The sequence below is a fragment of the Syngnathus leptorhynchus genome, chromosome 12, assembly GCF_054491065.1.
Source record: "Syngnathus leptorhynchus isolate UIUO chromosome 12, UIUO_Slep, whole genome shotgun sequence".
Taxonomy (NCBI): domain Eukaryota; kingdom Metazoa; phylum Chordata; class Actinopteri; order Syngnathiformes; family Syngnathidae; genus Syngnathus; species Syngnathus leptorhynchus.
In genome coordinates this window covers 5,473,940-5,501,072 of record NC_141206.1, presented here as the reverse complement: position 1 = coordinate 5,501,072, position 27,133 = coordinate 5,473,940, and the positions used below count along the sequence as shown (strand labels likewise).

Below are 27,133 nucleotides of genomic sequence, written 5' to 3'. Positions count from 1 at the left end.
ATAAATAAAGTTCAAATAATCGAGTAGGCTTTTTCTACATGACTACATTTGTACAAAACCCCTAAAATTGGGTTATTTTTGGACAAGTCAGCCCAAAACATTGGGTTGTTGGTTGGTTACTATTTTTAGGGTTGTTTATTCATTTGACCCAACGTCTGGGGTTAAATGAATAACCCCAAAAGTTTTGTTGGTCCATTTTTTTTTTTTTTACCCTATTTTCTAGAGTGCATTCCATATCATCTGAGGAATGATATTGTTTGAATGTATCATTCATGATAAGGACCACTCTTAAAACTGCTAGGTCAAAAACAACTCAAATTGGGTTAAAAATTAGACAAAATACAAAACTAAGCACAAAACAATACTTAGACCTGAATAAGTGGTGTGTGTAAACATCAAATGTATTACTTTGGCCTAATTTAATGGCTCGTGTGCACCTCTATTGGCAATTTTCTGGCTGCCAGCTTGTTTATAACCCTTTGGAGGCTAGCAGGGTTTTGATAAAATGTCCCCACTCTGGCAGGCCGGCTTTTATTTGCTCGTCCTTGGAGCTGATAACTTGCAGATTGTGTGTGTGAATGAACGGACGTCTCTTCACCGTAACACGTGCACTGCATTCACCAAAGCTTCAAAAGCACATTCTCCAAGTTACTCAATCACCATAAATGGACCTAAAACGTACACTAATAACATTACTAATGAGAATACTATAGGAAATATATTATTTACATGAAACCAAATACTTACTTAGTGGCATGTAACAAATACACCAAATAAATTTATTTGCTTATGCAATAAAGTAACACTATAGTAACAAGCTAGTATTCTGAAAATATAGGGCAAAACGTTAAAAAGTATTACTTTGGCGCCATCTTGTGGAAGTGTTAAGATTGATTTTTTAAAATTATTTTATATTTAGTCTCCTTTTGAACTCTCCTGCTTTGCTGCTAGTTTGTGAATGCAGTCAAGAGAAAAAAAATACTTCGGTTAAAAAATCATGTGTATGTGGATACCGTCTTTTTGCCATAATCAAATAAAGACTTGAAATATTTCCCTTTCTCAGTTGTGAACTAAAACAAGTTTCACTTTCTGAAACAAAATATTGAAACAAATTCTTAATTTTTGGCTTAATTTGTTTATGCATTATGATGCAATTAATCATTTTGTGTATAATAACACTTTCCTGAACAAGCCACTGCTAGTGAGAAGAAGACAAGAGATGAGTTGAAAGAAGTTTGACTTTAATTGGACTGAAGTTAAATGAACCACAAAGAGCTGAGAGCAGTGAGCAGTGTCATCTTTTACAAAATTTTATATATATATTTATACGTACATAGGAGGGTGGAGGCAATGGAAGAAGGGGGAAATAAAGTATTTTTTTTATTTCTAAATATTTTTTCCAAAATGTGGTAGCTTTAGCAGGTTAACCACATTAGTCTGTGTTCTATTGCACCGGTTAAGCGCTGCATATGATAGAATCACATTCAAAAGTTGACGACACAGGTGACCTCAGTGTTGTATAAAGTGCCCTTTAGGTTCCATGGTGTTAGCAAAAGTTCGATTCAGTTGACATTTTTTGTATGAAACGTGCTGCTTTATAATATTCAAGAATTTTTAAATCACAGCTTGTCTTTCTCACGCGCTCACACACTTCATTTTTAGTCTTGATCGGTAATACTAAATGTAATACATACATACATTTATATAGTGTCAAAAAAAGAACAATTTACAGCATTTATGAACAAGCTAGGACTATTCATGATAGTCTTACAGAAACTAGCCCCACATTTCCGAATCACGAGCCAACACAACATAGGTTTTGCCGTTTTTCATGTCGCATTTCGGCGATGATATTCAGAGTAGCGATAATAACAATTATAAAAAGAAACATCGATTTTTGAACATGTTTGCGATTAATCAGCGTAACAAAATGGTGGTTTTGTTTTCATTTGCACTTCACTTTGTGAGAGATTTGAGAATTGTCAAAGTAGTAAACATAGGTACAAAGACGTCCTGAAGGAATCATACCAAGGATTTAAAAAAAACTATTATTATTTAAAAAAAAAAAAAAAAAAAAAAAAAAACACTCGCCCTAAGTTGACAAAAAGGTTCCTGTTGCAACATAGGAGAGGGAGGCGTGGCAAAGTGTGTGACGTGAGATTGGCTAGTTGGATTGCTAAACTCAGCCGTGTTAAGGCCTTGGCTGCTGGGCTAGCAAGAAGAATGAAATGAAATGTTAGTGCTAGTAGTTAGTAGTCGTAGTGCTTCCACAGGGTTGGTTTTTCATGCTCATGCCAGGGGATTAAATACTCTCCCTTCCCTGCTGGGGGTCAAGGGGCTGCGCCCTAACGTAGCCCCTCCCCCTTTGAAAGACATAGTAGGCATGTCAACTCGCTGTACAGTCGGGTATGGCTAACAATCCGGCGTCGGCTAACCGCATTCTACGACAGCCGGTTCGGACGCTTTTTTTGTTGTACTTCCCGTTCGTCAATTCCGATGAATCGGAGGTCGTTTAAGATGCTGTTTTTCCCTCAAGGAGGCACCCCGTTTAGTCAACTCCCTCAAAACCCTGCGCATTTTCCACGGCCATGAGCAGCTTCTCCCGCAGGTCCTCAAACGAGTCATAGGTCGGAAGGTCCAAACGGTTGAAACTGGCAAAAGAATGTTTGGTTAAAAATATTTACTCAAGAGAAACAACATTGATGAGTTGAACGATCATCATTTTATCATGAATTAAAATCTTCATGTGTGACTGTGACATACCACGTGTGGGCTCTGGGCAGCTTATCCGGCGTTCCCCACTGCTCAATAGTGAACAGCTGAGGACCGTTTGAACCTGCAGCCAAAAAATAAATAAAAATCGGAATTATTTCCCTAGCAAGTTTGACATTTTAAACATCATACACTTGTTTTAAAACAATGTGTAATGCATTTGTGGTTTTGTGTATGGTTACTGTCCAATGATAAGGACAAAGGGAGGAAAAGAGCACCATAAAGTTCTGCAAAGCCGTTCATGGGCACGCGTGACGTTCCCGTAACAAACTGGAGAAGTCGGATCCTCTTTTCGGCATCCATTAACAGGACAACCTGAAAGACATTTTAAGATAACGTTTTTGGCTTTTGCTATTTGCTTTGTTTATGTTGAAGCCTCAAATCAAGTCAGATGATAAGCGGGAACGGATTGAGACTTTCATCAGTGCAAACAAGTCTGTTCTTCCAAACAGACTTTGATCTTCAAAAGTCACGCCGCAAGAGAGATCACGTGTTAGAAAACAGCAGCGGACTGACCTTCCAGAACCACTGGATGACCGGGTGATTGGGACAGTAGCCATTCTTGTATACTGTGTGCTGCCGCCAGTCGTTGACGTCGACGTCGCCCAGGCCGCACATGAGCAGCTGCACAAACACAGCGAGACAATCAGCTTTTGCTTTCAAATGAAAGACTTTAGTTATTTAAAATAAATAATGCAAACCTCCAGTTCATTTTCATCAAAGATCTTGATCAGATCAATTTGGATGAGCTCGGTGAAGCCCTGAAAATAAATAAACATCAGTGTGATGAACAACACTTTGGGGTTAAACTGCCCCCTGGTGGCAACTAGACAACAGTGCACAAATACCTCCAGGAAGGCATTCATCTGCTTCTGCACCCGATTGACAAACCTCCACTGGATGACCAGACTGTCGGGAGACAAAATATATCAAGATGAATCTCTGCATTGTTTTTCCACATGAATTCTAGAGCGTTAAAGATCTCACTCGATGTATTCCTTCTTATTGTCATTGGTGACCACCATGTCTGAGCCACTGGGCTTGAGGTCCACCTGGTACGTCTGTGGAGGGGGGGGGGGAATAAAAATAAAGATAAATGTGCCTTTTAATCTCTGTTGATGCATAAAACAGCCTCCGATTGGAGGCTCATTAAATCGAATATCTTTGCTTCAGAATTTGCTTAAAATGTCCGCAATGAACCAAAATGACCAACAATTTCAAATTTCAGAAATACGTACTTGTGACTATTTTGAGACTCCTGATTAAATGGATTTTTTTTTTTTTTAATGCCGCATCCCATACCTGCCCAAAGTTGTCCTCGTCAATGCAAAACCTCAGGTCCAATTCAGTGGGGTCGTTCTCCAGGATCCACTTGAGAGAGTTGTAATATTCGCTGTCCTACATGGAAAATAGAAACACTGAAAACCAATTTTCGGATCAAACTCGAGGGTTTCAGGACTGCAATAGCTTACCACAGACTCCATGTCCTTCAAGGAAATCTGTTTACCAAGCATCATCTTGTAGAACGGTCGTATAAAAAAGCCTGCAGGGGGCACAAGCGAGTTGTGTGTGAATATCAGAAACTGAGGTGGACTGTTAGCAAGGGTCCAGACGCTCACCGTCTAGTAGCTTCCCATGAAACACAGCCATTCCCGCCACTCGTCCGATGAACTTGAAATAGGAAAGGTGGTCTTCATTGCACAGGCCAGAGTTGGGGTTGATCTGGAGGGTATAGTTGTCTCTGCAAATATAGCACACCAACCAATAAATGACTTTTCTGGACATTTTTGATCCCCTCCCTCAAAAAAAAAAAATCCTTCAATTTGGGTAAGACTTTTTTTTTTTAAACATTCGTTTACATTTTAGTTCTTAAAACTTTGCAGTGACCAGAGAGAGGTTGGTAAATGAAAAGCGTTTTGTCACTTTCTTATGAAAACCAGACCGAAGCCCACAAGAGTACCTGAGGTTGCTAGGAAACATCTTAAGCATGTTGTTTTTCCTACTAATTTTAGACCAAAGACACATAAGCTCTATTGTGTTTTCAAGGGCTGATCACGACGTTACTTTTGTTTGTTCTACCTTTGCTCTAAATTGCAAAGAAAAAAAAAAAAAGTGAGATAATTGCCATGACCAACAAAAACAGGCAATCAGGGGGACCCGATCGTTATATTTCCTTGTTTTCAATCAGCAGTTTGAATCAGGATGGACTTTTGAATGAGAGGAAGAGTGAAAGCACGTTTTAACAAGTCCCACTGGGGAAAAAACACTTGGGCCAAATGGCGGTGGAAATGTTTGTTGGACTTACGTGGCGGAGTATTCAAAGAGGCCATAGTAAGGGTTGAACATCTCCTTGGAAAGGAGGAAGAACCACTCTCGGGCCACGCCTCCGTAGTCCAGGCCCTTCTCCAATTCAAACTCAATCCACAGACGGGCTTTCAGGACGTCGGGCTTTTTGAGCGACATGATGCGACGGTACGACTCTTCAAAGATGTTGTTGCGATGGAGCTTCATTTCAAACCGGTTGGGGATGTCAGCCTGGAATTGCATAGATTGAAAAGTCGGTCAAAACTGATTGGTTGATATGTTAAAACAATGTAACCGTTTATTTTTTACAATTTTTTTCAAACATCTTGACAATTTGTACAAAGTAAAAAATAAAAAAATGACTTCAACTTGGAAGTCAACCAGCATCAGTTAATATGAAACTATTCTTTTTCCTTCGGTCAGTTCCACCATTTTATGACTAACATTATTGACCCATCACGTTCTCTGGCAGCCACTCAGCTAGCAATCATTAAGGCTCAAGATTAAGACCTCCAGCAGTAGAAAATAACATGAAATGATTTCAAGTGTTGATTGAGTAAAAAAAAAAATAGCAGAAACATCATGGTCATTAATGTTAAATGAGCTTCAACGCATCTGCAATCAAGTGTCTTTATGGAAACTTTGGGGGTTTTCACATCATGACATCATCACACATCTTACCGGTTTCTTTAGCTTCTTTCGAAAATAGTCATACTTTTGCTTGAACTCTCGAGAATATGGAACAGCCTGCACAGGAGACAAGACAAGCAATTTCAAAAACCCACCAGCAAGCTCATGATTTAGCAGCTTTGCTGATGTTTGGTAATGGAAGCAGCAAGAATTGGATGATGGAACATAGAGAGACTTGTGCTGCACAGAATTGACCCGAAGGTGTTGGCATGCTAAGTGACCAAAGTGACAGACTGACAGGAGTGTTGTCTTTTCCAAAGCATGGGACACATTAGCACCAAGTGGAAAACAGCAAACTACTTACGGGTCCGGTGATAGCGGGACTCTGAAGGCGAGGATCCTCCCACTGTGTGTTCTTTGTATCTAGATGAGACAAAAACAAACATTGAAAATGGCTTTTTTTTTCAATATACATTTGTACATGTTTACCTGTGGAGTTAATTGTTTTATGGTTTGACATGCTTTGCTTTTTTTCCTTCTTTTTATAACCAAAGAGTGTTTGACATAAATACATTAGGAGATTAGTAGGGACCATATGGCCCTTGAAGGGATGAAAAAGAAGAATCTTACTGTGGTCAATGTAGAAGGTGCGTCCATCTGTGTGAACTCGCTCTTCCCAACCAGGCTACAAAGATGAAAAAAAAAAAAAAAAATGGAGGATGAGTGGCGTGGGGAGGAAAAAAACAAAAAACAAATCACCATTAAAAACAGGCCGTGCTCAAATAGTCATTCAAATCTTGATTGAATTGGTCGCCCTTCTCAAAAGAAAACTTAAATAGCAAAGCTCAATCAACCGCCCTAAAAGAAACTTTTTATTTTATTATATATATATATATATTTTTTTAAATTATCTATTTGAGTCAGGACTGCAACGGCATGACTGATACCACCACCACCACACGACACAGAAGGCTCATCACCACGACTATCACTTCCGTTCCATCCCGGAGAGCCATCGCCTAAGAGTCACAGGCCACACACAGCGGCACCGGAAGGAAGTCAGGCAGTTCAAGTAAGGAAATAAAGAGGATAGGGACCATGTGGAAAAGGGGCGGGGGGGGGCTTAAAAGGGCCAAGTGTAACATTGCCGTTTTTTTCACTGTAAAGAATTGTTCCACAAATAATCCCAATGCTATTTTGTTTTTGTGTAAGTGGGCCAATTTGGATATCCACCTTCAAGGCACCAGCGAACATTCATCTTTGCTAAAAACTGCGCAGGGTGTTCTGTTGTCCCTCTGTGATACAGTTACACAGACATGGCGTAATCTTAGAGGCCCCTTGGGAGAGAGTCAAGAGGGAGGGGTACTAGTGCAGAGGCCCGTGCGGAAAAAGAAAGCTGGCGACGGGGATGAAAAATTAGGAAGAGGCATAACCCATTCATGCTGGTAACGAGAGAGGCGATGAAAACAGAAAAAGAAAGCGAGGTGCTGTCTGCAGGCATGACGTGACCACGGCGTGGCAGACCAGACAGGTAGGAAGGCAGGCAGAGGGAGGAAGCCGACCAACCTCCTCTGGTAGGTGCTGCCAAATGCACACGGCCCCGGGGGGGTGCGGAGGAAGTAGTGGACATTATTAGATCCACCAGAACAGAAGAGAGAAATAAGAGAACATACAGAAGCATGCGTAAGCCAACCATGGCACTACAGTACAGTAATGCTTGCTCCCTTGTCAAAACAATCCCATTTACAGACCACACAGCCAGGCGTGCCTCTTTTCTCACAGCACTAAAAAGGAAATGCCTTGCACAGTCCCGATGGTGAGACAGCAGCTTAATCACGGCTCTCGAAACATTCAACGCTGAAACTTCAAAAGCTAAAAGTCATACAGTCGGAAAAAACAATCCATTTATGCAATATTAAAGCTCTGTGAGCATCTACGTACATAATTAGCTTTGGGGTTTTTTTGTGAAGCCATAACACAATATTAGCAGAGATATTGTGTTAATGATTAGTCCATTATGTGCTATTGCCAGATTTTATGTTTATCCACAAATACAATTTCTCCATGGCTGATAGGACATTTTAATTCCATCCGTATCCTTCCTCTAATAAGATGCAGTTTCTCTACGTTTGATAAGCAGGGAAGCGGTAGGACAGAAGCAGGACACAGACCGTAGTGTGACATAGCGGTGGTGTTTTTTTGTGGTGATTCAAAATATGAAGCAAGATGTGAAGGTGTCGCAAATTCTCATCAAATGCACACAGAAGCTTTCACACAGACAAAAAAAAACATTTCCGGGTTTAAGCGAAGACAGAGACAGACGTTGGTCAGCCGGCACCAAGACATAAAACTACAGTATCCGCAGTGCACATATATTGTTTTACAAGTTACAAATGTTTACAATTTTATATGTATTCCTTGATCTAATAAAATAATTTGTCTTTTTTTTTTTTTTTTGTCGACCAGTTATTAATTTGTATTGTATATGCTGTAGTTTCATGACTTGGCGGCAGTCAATTATGTAATTATTATTTGATAATCAATTATTCAATTGCATCTTTAAAAAAATATTTCTAAAGAGATTCAGAATTTAGCAGCAAAATATACTTACAGGAAGTGGTCCAAGTTCACCAGGTTCCATGGAGTTTTTATTCCTCATATGGACTGGATACTTTAACCTGGGGTCCTCCTAATTTGTGGTGTAAGAGTGACGAGAGTAGGCAAATGAGTGGAAAATATTTTCATCCATTTTCTGAACTGATTTTCCTTAATTTATGTATGTATATATTTGTATTTAAAACATCTCATGAAATGAATGTGAGAGAGGAGACATGATGATGAACAGAAGCGCAGCGTTACCCACCCAGGTGGTAGTTCTGCTGTTGTGGTCGATGAAGAACGGCCGTCCGTTGGGGGCTATCCTCATCTCCCAGCCCGGCGGCAAGAAGCTCTGCTGGGCCTTATGTTGAGACTTGGGCGAGCTGTAGGGCGACGGTTGCGGGGACTGAGGGTTGGAAAAGGTGTCTTTGACTGCCCGCCGCGCTTGGATGTTGTTGGCCCCCTGGATACAAAATTACAAAGAGAAGCAACATCAGTCCTAAATGTTCAAGATAAACCTTCAACCTACCGTACATATGAATCAACTGAATTTTTTTTTTTGCGCATCGACAGTTTAAATAACAATGAGACAAAGGTATTGTGAGTTCAGAAAAATTTGCAATGCTAGTAGCCTACCAATGATTCACTACATTTAGCTTCCTGTCACTTTTAATAAAGACAGTGCTAAGTCATACTGATTTTGCAGTTAGCGTCTTGTACTCTTCCAAGCTTTTTAAAGCACATCAACCATACAAAGGCTAATAAGTGTTCCATTGTCACAAAGAAACCACTCATTAAGTGCCGATCTAAACTTTCAGTCTGACAAAACATGTTAATTAACAGTCTAATCTGGATCTAATTATGTTTTTGTCACTCTGGCTTTGACGGCGTCTTATCGCTCACACCTACACACAACTTAATTAAATCTTCAGCAGGTCAGCTCTCTTGATAGTTTACCAGCGAGCAACAAGATCGCACGCCACACACTTCTCCCAGCTTAATTGGCCACATTTCTGTAACACGAGTTTAAATAGAAGCAGCATTTCGTGCTCTCTCGGGTGCGGAGAAGAAATAAATGCTGTCCTTGTATGTTCCAGAGCAAAGATGATTATTTCACAAAAGTGGAAGTGAGGAGTAGTGTGAGGAAAGTTAGCATCTAGTTCTGCGGGGTACACAAAACAAAACAGACTCACCGAGAAGCCAGTTGAGGAGTTATTTTGGAAAAACAAGGGGTGGAGAACCTTATTTTTTATGCTTTTTCAAAATCCCTGTATAATCAAAACATTTTTTTATTTATAATTGTACAACTGTTATTACTTGTATGAGCATTTAAAGGGTTCCTCTATGGCCCACAGGCCACAGGTTCCCCACCCCTGTTCTAATGGAGTTGCAATGGACTGGGACGGGTGACTACGTCTCACCTCCAAGGGGGTAGAGAGGGTGACGGTGGGGGAACTGAGGCTACGAGGTCGTCGGACCTGGGGCTCATGGAGATGGTTGTTGGAGGCATTAGAGGAGGGGGAAGGGGCAGGTGTCAGGGCGGAGCTTGCTCCCGACGATGAGGCGCTGGGTCCATCTTCGGTCAGCTGCCGGGAAGAAAAGCACTTTTGAGGTTAAGACGGGCTGGAAATATAACATGTGCCGTTTTCCGCCTTTAAAAGTAGAGTGCTGCAAAAACCATGAAGCGCATCTGGAATAACAAACATCAATAGCCCCCGCAATTTGCCGCAGTTCGGCACCGATAGAGAATGGGAGGATGAAGTCGGCCTGGCATTTCAACCGTAACAGAAGGGGGTGCGCAGTCTGTACTCCACATCGCTGTGAAGTTTAACACGTACTTTTCCGCAATAGAATGCTCATGATCAATGATGGAGACAGATGGGAAGAAGACAACAAACACAGTCAAGGACCACCAGGATAAAAAGAGACATTAGAAAAACACGGTGGTGGATCGAAGTAAGGGATAGAGAAGACGTGGCTCCGATCCGGAAAGTCAGAAAACACTAGACAAGGGAAAGAAGAGCCGGAGGTGGGCACGACAAAAACACAAGAGGCCATACACATGGCTGAGAAGCAGGAGACGAAAAGAGGATCAGCGATGTTGCCCTAAGTTCAGCTCCCGCCTTCTTGACCTGCTGTACCTGCACAATGGGCCTAGTCCAGGTAGTGGTGCGGTTGTTATGGTTGACGTAATAAGTTCTCCCCTTGGCATCCTTCCGCTCCTCCCATCCAGGGGGCAGGCCCGGGGTGGTCAGGTTGAACCCGGTCGCTGTGGGAGACTGGCCCCGCCCGGCGTGGAGAAAGAGCAAAAATAAACGAGTCAGAGAAGATCGGAAGGTGATGTCTCCAAGAGGGAAATGTAAGATGTTCCAAGAGCAAGTCAGAGGCATGGAAGGTGCTACCCTTGGAAAGTTACATGAACATTTTCATGTATCATACATAGATTTTTCTCCTGACTATTGCGGGCATTAGCTAGCGACAACATAGTGACCTTTAAACTGTGGTTTAAAAAAAAAACAAACAAAAAAAAACACTCAAAACTCTCACATTGATAAAAATACGAAGTCGATGGATTGATGCACAAATAAAGTGACAGGCAAAAAGAGACTATTTTGCCGCAATGAAACACTTTAAGCATGGCTTCCTTTTTGTGAATATTTGAGTGAATTTTATTTTATTAATGTTTTCAACAAGTGGTGGAGATAATTTGTATTGTACATAAACTGAGTCATTACCGTTGTATCCTCACCACCTGAGACAGTTTGAGCTCTGCTTCTTCTGGAATGGGAACGCTGCTGTGGCAGACAATAGTATTGTCAGGAGGGGGCATTCATAAAATTAAGGTGGGGCAGTATATTGAAGAGACACTGAAAGGACGAAAGGGTGCTGGTAGAAAGTGATTGGGAAAGGGAGCTGTGATTTTTTTTGGGGGGGTGGGGAGGGGGGGGAAAAATCAATTGAGAGAATCTTGTATACTGATTGTGAAGTTGTGATTGGTTGATTGGGTTATGCAAAGACAGGTGAGTTAATATTTATATTACAATTTATGCCAAGTGAAAGCGCAGGTAAAAATAAAAATAAAAATGTCATGACTTGACAAAAATTGAAGGGGGATTTTAAAGCAATATTAGCGATATGTCCACGTTGTACTTTTTAGCTCTTAAAGGTTTTTGCAAAAAATTATTGCAGTGACGGTAACCGGCTGGTAACTGGTCAAAGATAGCAAATGCCTGCCTGATTACACCACCCACTAATAGCGAGTCATTGCTGCTGACATCAGCACTGGTACTATTCCTTTGTTCAACAGCTCTGTGACTCATCCGCGTGACAGCCTCAAGAATCATGTGGCAGTCGGACTTGGAGGCTGTGAATGACGACATCTTAAATCGTGGAAGGGTTTCTAACTGGAATGGTCATAGTGCTGAAGATTAAGCCTTTTCTTTTAAGTAGTCTTTATAAGTACAGGAAGGACGTAGTGCGGTAATCCTATTGAGGCAAGAGGAAAGGAAAGAATGCTACAAGGAGAGGGAAAAGTGAAGCGTTAGCAACAACACCTGTCCGGCGTGGTGGAAAGGTGGCAATAACGCATTGTAAAACCACAGCACCAACAATGGAGATGTGAACCCTAAAAAAAGCCTTTGGAGGATTATGAAAGTGCCAAAGAGTCACAAAACAGAAAGGGAGGAAGTAGCACAAGAGAGGCGACGGGACGGACGGAGGGAAATGCGAGTGTTGGTAAATATTTACCGCAAGAGGAGGAGGCTGGGCCTGATCGCTAACGCCATCCGTCATACTGGAAGAGCGCAGTCGGTTTGACGACTGGGTCTGTCGAGAGGAAGCGGATTTTTGAAAATCTAGTGGATGGCATTTATTATTATTCATTTTCAGCAAAGTCAGAGAAAAAGCTAAAGACGTACCTAAAATGTTTCAACCCACTACCGTTCAACTTTGCGGATATCCACTTAAAATACTGTAACATAAACTCTTTGGCTTTCTCACCAGAACAGAGCTAGGCCCAGGTACTTCGCCATTGGTGTCGGGGGTGAACGATAGCCTCAGGCTCAAATCGTCAGAGAACTCCTGGGAGACAGGTGTCGGCGGGGGTTGTGGGGTCAGCATGGCGGACGTGCCAGGCTGAGACTGGGCCAGGCTGTCATTTGGGTCTTCCTCTGTGATTAGCTCCCAGGACTACACACACAGAAGGCAATTTAACCATGACAGAATAATAACACCGATTTAAAGTCGGTCTTTTTTTCCCTATTTAAATTTTAGGTGCAATTTCTAAAAATTCAATACTTCAATGCTCACTTTTGTTGTCAATGTCTCCCTTGTGTGTTCATTACTCACATTGTCAATAACATCCCGCGGTTCGACGTGCTCGTGCTCCAGGTCCTCGCTGATGTGACGTCTTGAACGGAAGACGCGATGCGCTTCCTGGTGGATCTGACGCTGTCGATTGTCGCTCTCAGTTTCTGAAATGACGTCCCTTGACAGGGCAAAACAAGAATTGCAAAAAACGTTTGAAAAGAATCATGCTATTGAATATTCTGCACACATTAAGAAGAAAAGGAGGAGTACATGTTGGAAGGCCGTTTCCACTGCGTGGAACGATTGTTGTGGTTGACATAGTAAGTGCGTCCGAGGTTGTCAACTTTCTCTTCCCAGCCTGGAGGCAATGGCGGCAGCAGCTGCTGGGGTCGCTGCGAACCCGAATCCGCAGACTCATCCCACCCCTGAAATCAAATAGTCATTCAGCAGAACGGACTTGCTCGCATATACGGAACATCAATTTGATATTTGAAGCTCATTTAAGTGGGTGAATATGTCTACAATCTCAAATGTCGCTCAACCCAATGGCGTTATGATAGTGGATGGACTCTTCAATAACAGGTGGTCTAATAAACTTGTTATGCACGATGTGAAACGCACTGTGATTCCACCTACGTGTCTTAAGTCAGCAAGTAAAATGGTTTATTTTGAACAGCTTTCTGAGTGGGTGGCAGGCAAACAGTGAAGATGACTAATGCCAAGTCGTAAAAAAAAATCTAGAACAACAAAGGTGCACGTTTACCTCTGCTTCCTCCCTTATTTCGCCAGCATCCTCTTCATGTCCTCCTTGTTTGGGCAGATAGGCCATCTTCAGACGCAGGTAACCCTTCACCCTAGACTTGTGACTTGTAAATATCAACAAACAGGAATGAGCGCTATACAAATAACACCATATCCTTTTCCCCCTTTTTATTGTCCCATCCAGATGATACTAACCTCCTGGGCCGCAACAGGAAGTCCTTAAATGTGTAGGGGCGTTCCATGGCAGGGTCCTCAGTCTGCAAATTAATAGAGTAAGCTTTGCTATTTATTTATTTTTAGGGTTGTTTTTTTTTTTGGCTGGGCATCAAAATTAAGAGTCACGGTGCCGGATTACGTGACTCTGAGCGTCACACTGGAGTGGAGATGTGCAATGCTTCTCCGGTTACATCTTGGAAAAACAGAAACACGACTTTGTCTTTCTCAGCAGTCTGCTAAACTGTTTTCAGTCCACAGCGAAAAAAAAAAAAAGATGACGCACAAATTAACACCCATGGCTTGTGACTGAGTATGTAGGCTTATGTGGATCATCCATTGACGTTTCAGAAGTTATCATCCAACATGTGCTGTTTCATATATTTAGAAACACATCTTTCAATTCACTTTACAGGGCCTTCAAGAATTTGGTCAACTTTGTAGATTTAATAGTTGATGTATTTCATCTTTGCAGCAGAGGAACTGCTGAATTAGTCTACAACCTCTCTGCTGTATAAACAAGTTGCAATTCAGGTTGACGCCCATATTAAATATTCTCTGTTCTCTTTAAGTGCGTGTGTACACTTTAAAACCCATTGCGTCTTTGGTTTTCGAACCAGTTATATCACCGAAGTCCGCATTTTCCCACTGACACTATGCAAATTTAACAGAGGTGGCTTTTTCCATGCAGTCCAAATCGAGGACAGTCGCCTTATTGTTTACGTTCTAGACCTCTCCCTGTCTAGTGAACGCTGGTAGGCTAGTAAAGCAATAACAAGAAGCTACTTGTGTGAGCACTTTCCTCACACCAGAAGTATTCCCGGCTCAACAAAAGCAGAATTGAAGATAAGGAGCGTCAGAGCATTTGACAAAGGTCTAAGGACCTCAATTGGATTAGTATATCCAAGTTGAACAAACACTAACCATACTTACGAGCTAATATTCCCATTAGCATTCTAAACAAAACTGCTACATTTCCAGGAGAACTTATGGAATCTTACTATAGTAAAATAAGTTATTGGTTTTGAAGTTAGTTATGGGTTAACCTTTTTTTGCAACACTGCGTTGACGCGTAAATATTCACGACGTTATTTGAACTATCTAGTGTAAATACAGCTTAACACATAGAACTCACCGGCAAATGACTAAGAGGAACATCCACTTGTCCCAAGAAATCATCTCTGGTCTAGAAAAGAACAGAAAGAGGGTCAGAGACAGTAGCAGCTTTTTGGGGACTGACAATTCCAACAGGGGAAGAGCGGGGAAAACCACTGAGGTGTAGCAGTATTGCCAAGGACATAAAAAAATACAGCAACAATTTGACCAAGAGAAAGGTATTGATTTCAAGTCAGCTCCAGAAATAACCTCAGGCCTTGTTTTATGAGCATTTGATACAATCCCATCTTTATCAGGGTCTTATCATGTGACAGCACTTTGATATCTGGCAAGGAGCACAGTTTTTACGTGTCCAAGACAGAAGGCTCAGTCTATAGGCCTTTGGTATCAGAAACACCATAAACCCAGAGAAGAACATCCGGCAAGCCACATTAGCCAGACAGAGAGAAAAAAAAAAAGGAGGGTTGTTGCTATGACAACATCAGGAATAAAACGGGAAGAAGGCTTGAGAGTTAAATTAAAAGAAACCTGTAGATTTGGCCATCCCTTTGCTGAAATTAACGCAGACTGAGAAAAGGGGAGAAAAATAAGAGGGGAGGAAAGATGGCGAATGATTGCACTGCACAACAGTCGCACCCCCCTCTTCAATGAGGGGCAAAGATTACCTGTCCGATGTGGAAAAGCCCATTCTTGGAAGAGGCCTGTGTACGGGACATAACTGATTTAGACGGCAGACTTGATTGATCCATTATGGGGCATTTAACCACCTTGTAGGTTTTGTCCCAAAATGCGTGAAAACAAATTATTATACCCTTCTCAATCCAGTGAGACTATACAGTGAGATTCAATTCTGGCAGATAATCACATCCTGCCGAGAATTGCTGCCGGCATACTCGGCCTTATCATCCTCGAGTGTGGCATAACACTCTTAACAGACCTGGAATCCAATGGTGAAAGGTGAGTCACACGCTTGTCAGTTATTATTGTACAGTTAGTATGTCAATACCAGATGAGTAAATCTCACTCACACACACATTTGAACATTTTTTAAGCGGTGGGAAAAAAAAAAAAAAAAAAAAAAAAAAAAGACTCACATTATCTGCTTTTATTTCCCAAACCAAGCAGAAAATCTACTAAGTGACTGCCAAATTCCCAAAACGGTGGTGAATCATCAACCCCATCATAACTAGGCAAAGTGTGTCATGATGATTTTTTTTCCCGTGTCAATTCGGAATTTATGGAACACTTTTTCTTTTAAAAAAGCAGCCTCTGTTAAAAAAAAAATTATATTGAGTCATGCTTTCAGCACTGGGTTTACCTTAGCACGGTCATCCTCGCTCGGCTTTAAACGTGTTAAATTGGCAGTTTGGTTACGGCAATAAACAGGCCGCATAACAACACCCAGGGGAGAAACGGCTGTTTTGTGTGTCCTTTAACGCAGGGGAGCATTTTAAGCTGCGGGTATGTGTATGTGCTGGGCTATAATTGCAGAGTCATCAAAGGGTCACAGTTGAGCCATGCAGCTGCCTCCCTGGGCCAGGTTACACTACGGGTTGGGAGGGTGTCGCCAATGATCAACACCAAGAAGGATGGGGGGGGAGGGCAGCATATGGATTGTTGGGAACGAGAGGTAGGTAACACTCACAGAATAGAGTCAAATTTCCTTGATGTGGTAGGTTGCAGAATACTGTTGGAAGCAATTGTAGATAGCGCCGCCCCCCAAAAAATCATTGTCCCTTAATTGCGAAAGACTCAGCTCAAGACAACCATTTTGAATTGCTTAACACCTCTACGGTTTCTTAGTTGCGCTACGACCTGTGATCTGTGACGGCACGGTTCCAGGAAATGGGCAGACGTTAGCAGAGTTCTTTGTGAATGAATGCCAAAGAGTGTGTCATCCCAGCAGGGCATGGTGGGCATGCTCAAGTTGGCAAACACAAACGGGATTTCGGGGTCTTTGAAATGGCCCACTTGGGGATTTGGGGAAGACCTGTCATTGTTGTCTATTTGAAGATTGTCGGAAGAGAAATCAATTGGCAATGTTTACGAATGACAAGAATACAGATTGTGGTTTAAAAGTTGATGGGATTGTTTGACAATACTAACTGAACCAAAATAACCATCAACTGACAGCTTTTTAACGTTTCAATCCAACATCCTATCATCATGAAAGCAGATAAGAAAATCCAGGCGCATACTAGCAGAGGGCCAGAGAAGACAGAGCTTGCCTACCCTCCAAATCAGCAGGAACACTTGAGGCTGTCTAAAAATAGGAACTACCAAGGAACATCGGTCTCGGTCGAGGTTACCAGCAAGTTTAAATGTCTGAAATCAAATAAGCGTGTTGAGAAATGAATCATTTTCTCATTATTGCTGCCAACTATGGCTAAATTGGACAATGTGCGTGAAATTTCCAACTCATTAGTCAGCTTGCGGTTGTCAAGTGTAAAAAAATGTGTGCTCACTCCCCCCTGATTGTCATCGCTGTCTGTCTGCACCATGCAGATCTCTCTTCATCTTAGTTGAAGGGAGTAAAACGAAGCGAAACACCAGCTGCTTCTCGTATTCAACAAAAAATAATAAACGCAGCCATCGAGATTTGTGCAACACGTGACAAAACTCAAAGCGATTCTCAAGGCGTCCAAAGCCTCGTGGAAAAATATTCAGTAGCCAACTGTGTCCAATTCAACACTAACAACATGTAAACAGATCAACAATGTTTACCTTGGGATTACTTGTTGTTGATGAGTCATTGCCAAGTATCACATCCTGATCTCCAGCTCCACCCGGGGTGAAATAGATCTTGAGATGGGGCTGCCTTGAAGAAGGATCTCCGCCGATTTTAAAAGTACAACCATTAGATGTGTCTTTTCTCAGATTCTCCTCAACCAGTTGACTATCTGAAGCAGATGTTTGGCTATCTGGAACGTTGTCTGGTGGATCATCCGTCGAAAGTGGAGATGAACCTCTTTCTACTCGAATTCTGGGGTAACGGAAAATACGGCCATTGGTTGACCTCCCAAGATCGACGTTGTTGTGTTCCTCCTGGGGTGAATCAGACCGCTGCCCGTACTGGTTCAGATCTTGATTCTGGTTTTGTTGGAGCTGAAACACAAGTCGCTGTGTTCCGCTATTAGCAGCTGGGGACTGCTGCTGTACAGTCCATCCAGAACCACCGTAAGGTAAAATTCTAAGATGCCGTATGTCGGAACCATCGGTTGAGTTCCTCCGAATACGAATGCCACCTACACTGATACCTTGCTGGCCTCTGCTGTACACATTAGGACCATTCGAACCAATGCTGAAGACCCTGCGCTTTGGAAAATTTGGCTCCGTCACAAATATTTGTGAGTTTGAATAATCCGTGGCGCAGTATGGAGGAGGTGGATGTCGCGGAACATCCGCTTGACCCGACGCTTCGGCGTAGGTCGGCGCAGGTCCCGGAGGAGTATAGCAGGGTGGCGGGACATCAACGTGGCCACTGGAATCCCCATTAGTGGCTCCATCAGAGCGCTGAAGAGAGATGTGCATGGAGGAGCTTTTTGTGGGCCGCGGCTCAGCATAGGCTGCGAGCTGGGGTATGAACATGGAAGAACTGCGTCGAAGCAGCGGTTCCGGACGCGAACTAAAAGCCAGTGGAGGAACTGGCTGCTCCCCGGACTCCTGAGAAGGACTTGCCATAGGCGGTTGATTGTGAAGTGCCGTGACCACGTCATTATCTCCATGTTGATCTTCTGCCTCTCCTAGGATCTCCGGGGCGGTGTTGCTGCGGTTGGAGCCGAAATACAAACGCAGACGTGCCATTTGTATGTCCGGCCCGACAGCCTCGGATCCCTCCAAAGGACTGTACGGTTGTCCTGTCCTCCAAGAGACGCACACGTCGTTCTTTTGGCTGGCCAGATGACTGATCCCCGTTTTTCTTCCTCTCACTCCAGCCCCGCTCCCATTAGGTCCCACCCACAACTTTCATTCCACTAGTAACTACTACAGGGGTGGGGTGGGGGGGGGGGGGGGGGGTGTTGGACAACGTCACACAACAAAAACAAAGTCCGCAAACCTCACGACACTTGAATGATGGAAAATTCAAGAAAAACAAAATCAAGAAGGCTCAGGTTCTACCAAGCACTAGCAACAGACAGCAGAAATAGCCCGAGCCTAGTGACAGCCAGCATTCCTGACATGATTGGATAAGGGCGGCCAGCGCTTCTGGTTTCCAGGGTGACAGCGGGGTTGCCTGTCAGTCACGTGACGACAAGTGACCCCCCTCCACCCCTCGATAATATGTTCCATTACGATGCAATGCTACCCCCAAGTGCCAGCTGGTAACCCAGGAAGTGGCACAATTACACTCTGTCACAAAATCTATCTACTATCATCGATACTATTTTAGTCCAAAATACTGAAATCTGGTCTGGACGCCTGATAACCAACAACATGAAAAGGAAATTGGGAATTTAAGCTACTTTGCCCTTGGGATAAAATTGAGAGGGCTTTACTGGCACTCAGAGAACAGACAAAATTCTTTGTAAATTGACACTTCCGACTCTCCGTGTATGAAACTCAGCGTGACTCTTTTGGCCAGTGCTTCACCCCACAGTGTGTCACCATGTCACAAAAAGGAAATGAGACAACCAAGACGCTGACAGGGGCAGAAAAGAAAAAAAAAGAAAGTTCCAATTTGTGGGAGGAAGACCATTGGGAAATACTGACGGAGGCATTGAAACAGAAGGAGAGTCTGTCAAGCATTTCGAGACACTGTGCACTGCATTAGGCACTGTCAATACATGTTTGTGCACGAGAAATGTTAAGAAGAATAAGAATAAAAGAAATGCCAATGTGTGGTCGGCCCGATGGCACAAAGCCAAACTTTCCAGCGATGACATAACCAGTCTGGTTCAGACAAAATGCACTGCTGAATCTAGTCTTCTGTTTTCATACTGCAAAAACTTTTTTATTGACAAATCTTCTTGTGGGACTGTATAAGATTTCCTAGTATGTCAAATATTTTGGGTTCAAGACCTTAAAAAAAAAAAAAAAAAAAAGGCCACAAAATAAGAGAGCCTTGTGGGCTAAGAAAATAAAGTTGTGCCAGGATTTCCCTAATAAATCAAATCTGAGGCGTCGAGTGGTTTTGGGAAAATGAAAAAAAAATTGATCAAAGGGATTTACTCAAAACTGAGCCACTTTTAAAACCAAGGGTAGACTAAACTAGATGATGCTTCAAAATAAAGTGCAGTAATGTTTGTGGAAATGTCCGTGCATGCATCATGAAATGGAAAAGCCCTTCTGAGACATATAAGGAGATAAACATGCTTGAGGCTTCGCTTTCATCTGTCATCCCGCTGCCACTGCAACACAACGCTCACGTTAGGGAAAATATGAGCTGCCCTTTTCTTGGAAGGCCACGTGCCAGCAATACCTCTTGACGTTCAGGGCGCAGTACTGATAGATGCACGGATTACATATGTGTGATTTATATGACGTGCAAAAAACCACTTGAGGATTTGGTGTTCATCAGCTCACCAAAAAAAAAATAAAAAAAAAATCTCTGCAAGACCTTGTAAGAAGGGCTTATCCAGCCACAGACATAAATTGCATCCTGGGAAGCATCCACTAATGGTTCTACCAAACATCTTCATAATGACCTTCCAGGAGCTTAAGTTACAGAGAACTCGCTGCAAAACACCTGCTTCGGAGAAAGTCTTTCCATAGAAAAGCCATTCTCTTTGTCTTAGGTCAGGATTGTTTCAAACTTGAATATTTCTTGTGTTTCGTTGTGACTGCACGACAGTGCTATAAAATTGGGAAAAAAAGTGGTTCTTTTGCATGAAATTACTTTGGGATTAAATGTTGAGGCATTTTGAAGAATGAATAATGCAAAGGTGCAGATTGATTCATTTCAAACTGCTGAATGATGACCCCTGTGGTAAAGAGAAAAACTAATTCCAAAGCGCTATGCGAGAATGTGGTAAGGGATGTAGGCAACATTATAATTATTATTATCACATTACATTTGGAAGATATTAATCCTTAAAAAACAGTACTGGAAAAATTCTCATGACTGGAACAATGAAAACCAAGATAATTTATAAAAGCAAAAAATGGGGAGAAAAAACAACAACACGAACATAGGAGTTCAACGGGTGAAATGAAATATACAGACTGCTAATAGAAGCTGTTGAAACGATAATTAGATGAAGGAAGGAGGGATAACACTCACCAATCTGTTTTCATCGAACACCTCAAAAAGGAGCCTGTGATTCTGCGGACACACCTGCATAGGCGCCAAAAGCAATCGTGTTAATCTCATCTGCTGTACGACTGTGCTCATTTATCTTCTGTAGACTTTTATGTATTTTTCAGCTAAGTAAGATCTTGACAATGACACAGCACCCCACAGTCCGACAGTTTGATGACAGTGGCAGAATCTGGTATGGCTTATAAAATATGTCGTAACAACAAAAACAACACATAAGAAGACAAACAAAACAAAAATTGATGCTCACCCTGAAGTAGAATTCCTCATTCCATTTGGGATTGAGCGTCTAAAACAACAAGTATACAAATGTTAGCCTAGTAGTTTGGAGGGAAAATACAAGAGGTAGAAATTCCACAGTAATAACAGAAGAAAAACCAATACCTGATTTTTATTAAACGCAAGAATGCCAATGACGCTTTAGTCAACAACCCAACCCCCACACTCCTCCCTCCCAAAAAAGGAATATGCACAATATTATTCTTTGTTTACTTTTAGGGCGGCGGGGCATTTCATAACAACTTTTATCTCTGCAATAAAGGATGACATGAAAAGGTGTCCCACTTAAAAAGACCACAGCGGAAGCTTCTTTTTTTTCTGCTCCACATAGTGCATTCAGCTATTTATATCCTATAAGGAGAGCATGGCCACTGGCAGCATATGTCTGCCTGCATTGGGGGGTGTAGCTGAGGTGCAGCCTGCTACCTTAGCATAGCATAGGAATGGAATCAGGCAATTTTAGAAGCTTCTTTATGATCGCAGTGCTGTCATTCAGGCAGGTTTGCATCTTCTGTGACTTGTACCCAAACTTTCACACTGTTGCTAACACTAGTTAGCCATGACACTAGCCAGATTGCATGTCATGTATGAACCTAGATTACCAGCAAGTGCATCACAGACAACGGTGAAAGAGACGTGCCTGTTTGAAGGATGCATTTATTTGTTTTAAGTGGGTCTAAATGGGGAACGGTGTCTAATAAAAACGACGGTCACTATTTGAGTTAGTAAGCGGTATTAGCCTTCATTGCTGTGACTGCGTGAGCAACACATTTCCTGAAGGGTGAGGGCAGGAAAGAGCAGCCCAAGCGGGGACTAACGTAAACAGCGGGACAGTAATTGTGCGGGAGGACGTGATTAGAACAGGCGTGGCTAATCTGATAAGGTCAAAGCAAATTAGAGCTCACGCAAACTCGAGGAGAAGAAAAGAAGAAGCGATACAATGGCAGCTCGTTACTTACCTTTTTGATGGTTTTTGTCTGGACCAAGGCGAGCTCTCGAGTTTCGTCCGTGACATAAAGGGAGAGTTTGACGTAGGGGTCACTGCAGACAAAAGAAAAAGCCTCAGTTCAGAAGTAAAAAAACAAAAACAAAACATAAAAACATGATGTTTGAATTTTGATTTCTTCCGATTTTGAATCCTCCATAAATCGTAACTAAAACAGAGTCTAGTCTAAAAATTGAAAGTCATTCCATTGTGATTTTAGAAAATAAAGATAATAAAGATCTATCAAATGATTTATCATGAGAAAATGATCACACACAAGGCTGAATTGCATTAAAAGCATTCGAACAAGATTCATTTTGCACATGATAAATTGTCACCAAGAGCAACCATTGCACTCTGCTTTTAACCATGGTAACCGCATTTCCGTTCTCCTAACATTTGTCATTCAGTCTAAATGAGCTCTCTGCTCCTGTCCTTCGTACTTCTCAAAAGAAAATGAAAAATTCCTTCTGTAATCATTTATTCGTCACAACCTGAGAGCTGTCTCTGTTTGCAACTGTCAAACTGCAGGCTCCCCAGATAAAAACTGCTTGCCTTTGGAAATTGGAAGATAAGACCTATAATTTCTTATTGATGGCGCCGTGGGGCTTAAAATGGGAAGAGCATTTCCAGATAAGTAGCTGTAGTGATTAAAAAAAAAAAAAGAAAAGATGGCATGTGAACATTCAGCTGATATTGAAGAAATGATTGTTGATTATTGTTAATGGCGGAGAGAACCCTGCCGCCTCTAATTGTGTGTTTATGGTCTGACTAAACAGATACAATTGGGACCGCTGTGACGTCAATTCAGTGACAACTCTCACTTGACTTCTTCACTTGAAAAACCATAAACAAAGAAGCCGGCGAGTCGAAGGATGTGTCAACAGGGGAGAGGAGAGCAACCATCATGGCTGACACCTTCAAACGGTCGCAAAATAATAATTCATACAATGATACCTATAATGTAATATCTAATATAAAGGACTTGTCAGAATAGTCCAATGTTTGGGTTTTTTCACCTCTCATTTTGTCTTTATTTTCTTGGAAGACCCCTGACAACAGTGTTTTAAAAAAAATTAAGATTATATTATAACCTACTGTATATTCATACATCTTTATTTATCACATGACGCAATATAGCAGGTTAAGCATTGACTGGTGGTGGGGTGACGCATTAATAATTAATCGCAGTGGTTTTTGCATTGTGGGGGCATAAAAAGGGAAATGGAGGACAGGCCAAATGTCATAACTTTACAATGCAAAACAAACAAAAAACAGCGGAACCAAAAATTACGTGACATCAACAGAAAGGTTAAGTTGAGGACAGGAAGGAAGAAAATAGATGCTGGCAGTCAGAAACTCTTAGAATTATTTGCTTGGTCTGACGAATGAGAAGGAAACTATTGTGTAACTCCAGGACCAAAAGTGTGATTTGCTTTTTCTTTGGCTTTTTTTTTTTGCAGTGACAGTGAAGAATAGTTTATGAATAGTAATGTTATTTCAAATATGGTGTGAAAGGGATTTATTTTGTCCACAATCAATATTTTTTTCAAAGAGAGCAAAGAAAGCATCTGGGAGAAACGAGATGTTCCACAGTACAAGGTTTTGTGACAGAGGTTGGTTATAAATAAATAGAAAGACACAAGGGTAATCATTTATTCAAATGGGAGTTAAAGGTCTTCCGACACTGTGAAAAATAGGGAAAGTTCACACAAATAGGCTTATCACCTGACAAATCTTTTACCACCAGGAACGAGGCAGTTCCACTACGTGCTGGCCTGGCAGAAAATACATGTGGGTTGTTTTTTTTTTTCCTTTTTATTGTTTGTATGGCATCAATTGTCTCTCTTGAGTGGCTCGCCCACCCATTAAGTATGAAGTGAAGCAAGCGGGTAATGTTTTTGCAAAAATCCAGATTTTCAAAGAGCAGCCACAGCATAGGTTAATTGGCAATGGTAATTTAGTGGTTGGGTGATGAAATGCTGCATCCACCAGTGAGCAACAATTTCTGATGAATAACAGTCAGTGAAACTCACCTGGCTCCAATGATATCTTTCTTGGCCAGATCAATTCCGGCGATGACCTTAACACGCAGCACTCTGGTTTCATGCTGCGGAAGGAAAAAGAAAATCAAGTTTATGGGAAGAAAAAAAAAAGATCCCTTTTGAGTGCCAATGGCGACTCAAAATGCAATAAGATTGTTTAATGGTTGAGAATATAAATAGAATTAAAATGTGCTACTGGCGTAGTCTCGATTACAAATGTCGACTAACAAAGGAATTAAAATATTACGATACAGAGCAACCTACAACACATTCCTGTTCCTGTTCATGATCACAGGGTCGCTTTTTTTTAAATTAAATTGCACTTATATGGTGGCATTGTCTCTCTCTCTCTCTCTCTCACACACACACACACACACACACACACACACACACACACACACACACACACACACACACACACACACACACACACACACACACACACACACACACACACACACACACACACACACACACACACACACACACACACACACACACACACACGCCAAAGAGTGGCTTATTTTTTTCAGATTTAATTATTATGGGGAAGTTCCACTCTTTGTTGGTTGCACTGTATGAGTGAACGATCAGATGGTATCGCCGTTAGGAAACCTCTAAATCAGGGTTGTCAAACTTGTTTCCTCACAGTGAACGTTGGTTATAGTTGCCTTGGGAGGGGGCTGTTATAATGGTAGCCACAAATTTCTAGGGTGCATAATCAAAGATATATAATAACATTATGACTTGACAGTTCAGTTCACATTAGGCACAGTAAGAAAGCAAAAGTTGTAACTAAACACTCAGGCCAATCGATGCAGCTTTTAATGTGAAACCGGTGTCGCATTACTGAAGTGACGGAACACGATTTTATAGCCTCTGGCAACAATTCACAATTTGTAATGTTGTGGTTAAGGCACAGTGGTGAAGGCGAGCCAAGCCTTGGCAGAGTTCAATACGGGGTGGGATGAATGGCATGCCTACATCCTGCACCTTTCTCAGAATGACTGACTGACAGAACGTCAATGCTGAGCTTGTTAAATGACTGACAACTGATTCCTGCCAGCGTTTAAAATCCAGTTCCATAAACATACTATGTAATAATGATTTTCAACCAAGTGAAAATGCTTTTTGTATTTTGTCCCTTGTCTTGACACTGACACTGTGTGTATTAGTTCTTAGTTTTCACATTGTTTAATGTACGATGACAGCACCGATTGTGTCTGATATGAACATTTTCAACCAGATTATTATATTTTCTCGGTGTTTATTTACAAAATGGTTGTGATCCTACCTACATGTAAACAACAGTCTCATCTGTGTGGACGTCAAAATACCGAGTGGAAGAGAAGCTCGTTAAATTGATGGATTTAAACAAATAAACAAAAAAAAGATGCTGTGCAATAGACGCGGAAAAGGGGGAATAAGAGCGAGGAGGGGTTTCAGGGAAACAAGACAGCTGACTGAATGTATGTGGGTGAGGGCTGCTTAGCTTTCCCGACGCAGCTAACGTTAGCATCAGCTGCATCCGTGCGGCTGTCTAGCGGCACAGCGGACGAGGCTTACCTCATCTTCTGACAGCCCGTAGATCGGCTCGTAATTCGTAGCCATATAGCCCGGCGGTTCCCGCTAATCGCCGTTTCAACAAGGAGGCGAGGCAGAGCTAGCTAGCTAGCCTCGAACAATTAAGTCCCACTTTTTTTGCTCCCCTGCTTCTCGTGTCACGTCGTGGTGGTTAAATGCGCTCTTGAGAGAAGAATAGACTTATATCTTACAAGATCTCTCTGAAGTCCCACAACCTGATCTGGCGTTGTAGATATTCACACAGTCCAGAAATGTTTGGTCAGAGACAAGCTCGCTTTTGTCAAACGCTCATATCCCTCTCCTCTCGAAACGCTGTGACACTTGACTCTAAAGGGACTCAGCCAATCACCAGCCGTGTAACATGACTGCTTGCGGTTTCGACCAATCAGAGATGCCCTGGTGTTTCCCAACCAAGCTGGCGTGTTAGAATATTGTAGAGGGGTGTGGAGCTGTAATATTGTATTTTTCGTCTTGCAATCTATCTAACTTGAACACCACAAATAGCCATTACGTGCACGCATTGTAATGCATTTTAATACGTGGCTAGGAGTTTGCTATTGTATGTAGTATTCGAGGTGGACAGGTCGGGGGCGGGGCTTAAAACACCTAGCCAATATTTGCCAACGGGAGCCTGCATTTAATACCCGTAATGGCTAAAGTTCAAGTCGGCGTGGGAAACTTTAGGTACAGGTCCGGCATTCTCAGTCCCAGATACCGTCATAAGTGACAACAACGATACATGCAAATTATTATTATTATTATTATTATTATTATTATTATTATTATTAGTTGTTGTTCGGTGGAGTAGTATAGTAGGCTTCTTCAGTCAAGTTCAGTCTTTGCATGATTTTTTTTTCTTTCAAAGAAGCATCGAAGTAAAGGTCATATTTATAACTAACACCAAACAGGGGTAACATACAACATCAATCAATTATTTTTATTCGAACAACCCATTTACATTTACAAGCCATCATACGCCAATATTCACAGAAAATATAATACATGATGTGGCTTGTCCAAAGGTTTAGGACTGAATCTGAAAGCTTATGCCCAAGTCCCTAGCAACATCTTCCAACTTTGAAGTAACCTGTAAAGGTTTTCACTTCAAACAATGTAATGTAATGTAATGAAATGATGGTGGATGGGAGTGGTCCCTGACTGTTCGTGCTGTTTTGTCAATTCCCAATCTCACCGCTAGATGTCACTATGTCACCACGATGTTAATATAGATCGCGGTTCTGCACAAAAATGGCACTTTAATGATTTAAAAGCAATATCACC

The 27,133-nt window shown here is 41.9% G+C and overlaps 1 protein-coding gene across 5 annotated transcripts; it reads right to left on the bottom strand.

The window, feature by feature from the left end:
* Positions 1-1,224: 1,224 nt before the first annotated feature.
* On the bottom strand, positions 1,225-26,202 carry nedd4l (NEDD4 like E3 ubiquitin protein ligase). Of its 5 annotated transcripts, XM_085925533.1 has the most exons (32): positions 25,835-26,201; positions 24,260-24,333; positions 22,198-22,279; positions 21,210-21,248; positions 20,924-20,977; positions 15,369-15,404; positions 14,723-14,773; positions 13,570-13,631; positions 13,376-13,478; positions 12,883-13,037; positions 12,652-12,790; positions 12,304-12,492; positions 12,052-12,129; positions 11,040-11,099; positions 10,446-10,583; positions 9,726-9,890; positions 8,570-8,767; positions 8,318-8,395; positions 6,337-6,391; positions 6,071-6,129; positions 5,758-5,823; positions 5,078-5,307; positions 4,392-4,513; positions 4,245-4,315; positions 4,075-4,170; positions 3,760-3,833; positions 3,621-3,681; positions 3,474-3,533; positions 3,289-3,396; positions 2,991-3,087; positions 2,764-2,836; positions 1,225-2,651 (listed from the first exon to the last, which is right to left on the bottom strand). In XM_085925533.1, the coding sequence occupies exons 1-32, from the start codon at positions 25,877-25,879 to the stop codon at positions 2,549-2,551; spliced, it is 3,021 nt and encodes a 1,006-aa protein (XP_085781659.1). In that variant the 5' UTR covers positions 25,880-26,201; the 3' UTR covers positions 1,225-2,548. The 5 variants fall into 5 exon arrangements, with proteins under 5 accessions (XP_085781659.1, XP_085781662.1, XP_085781660.1 ...); XM_085925536.1 differs by lacking the exon at positions 11,040-11,099; XM_085925534.1 differs by lacking the exon at positions 15,369-15,404 and having other exon boundaries at positions 25,835-26,200.
* Positions 26,203-27,133: the final 931 nt, after the last annotated feature.

What these genes read in the sequence shown, in the direction of transcription:
- nedd4l (XM_085925538.1), bottom strand. Translation starts at nt 18,507, where the DNA reads ATGGCACGTCTGCGTTTGTATTTCGGCTCCAACCGCAGCAACACCGCC. An exon ending in ACGAGGACAACTTTGGGCAG is followed by an intron (nt 3,834 to 4,074) that starts GTATGGGATGCG and finishes CCCCCTCCACAG; the next exon opens with ACGTACCAGGTGGACCTCAA. An exon ending in AGATGAATGCCTTCCTGGAG is followed by an intron (nt 3,534 to 3,620) that starts GTATTTGTGCAC and finishes ATTTATTTTCAG; the next exon opens with GGCTTCACCGAGCTCATCCA.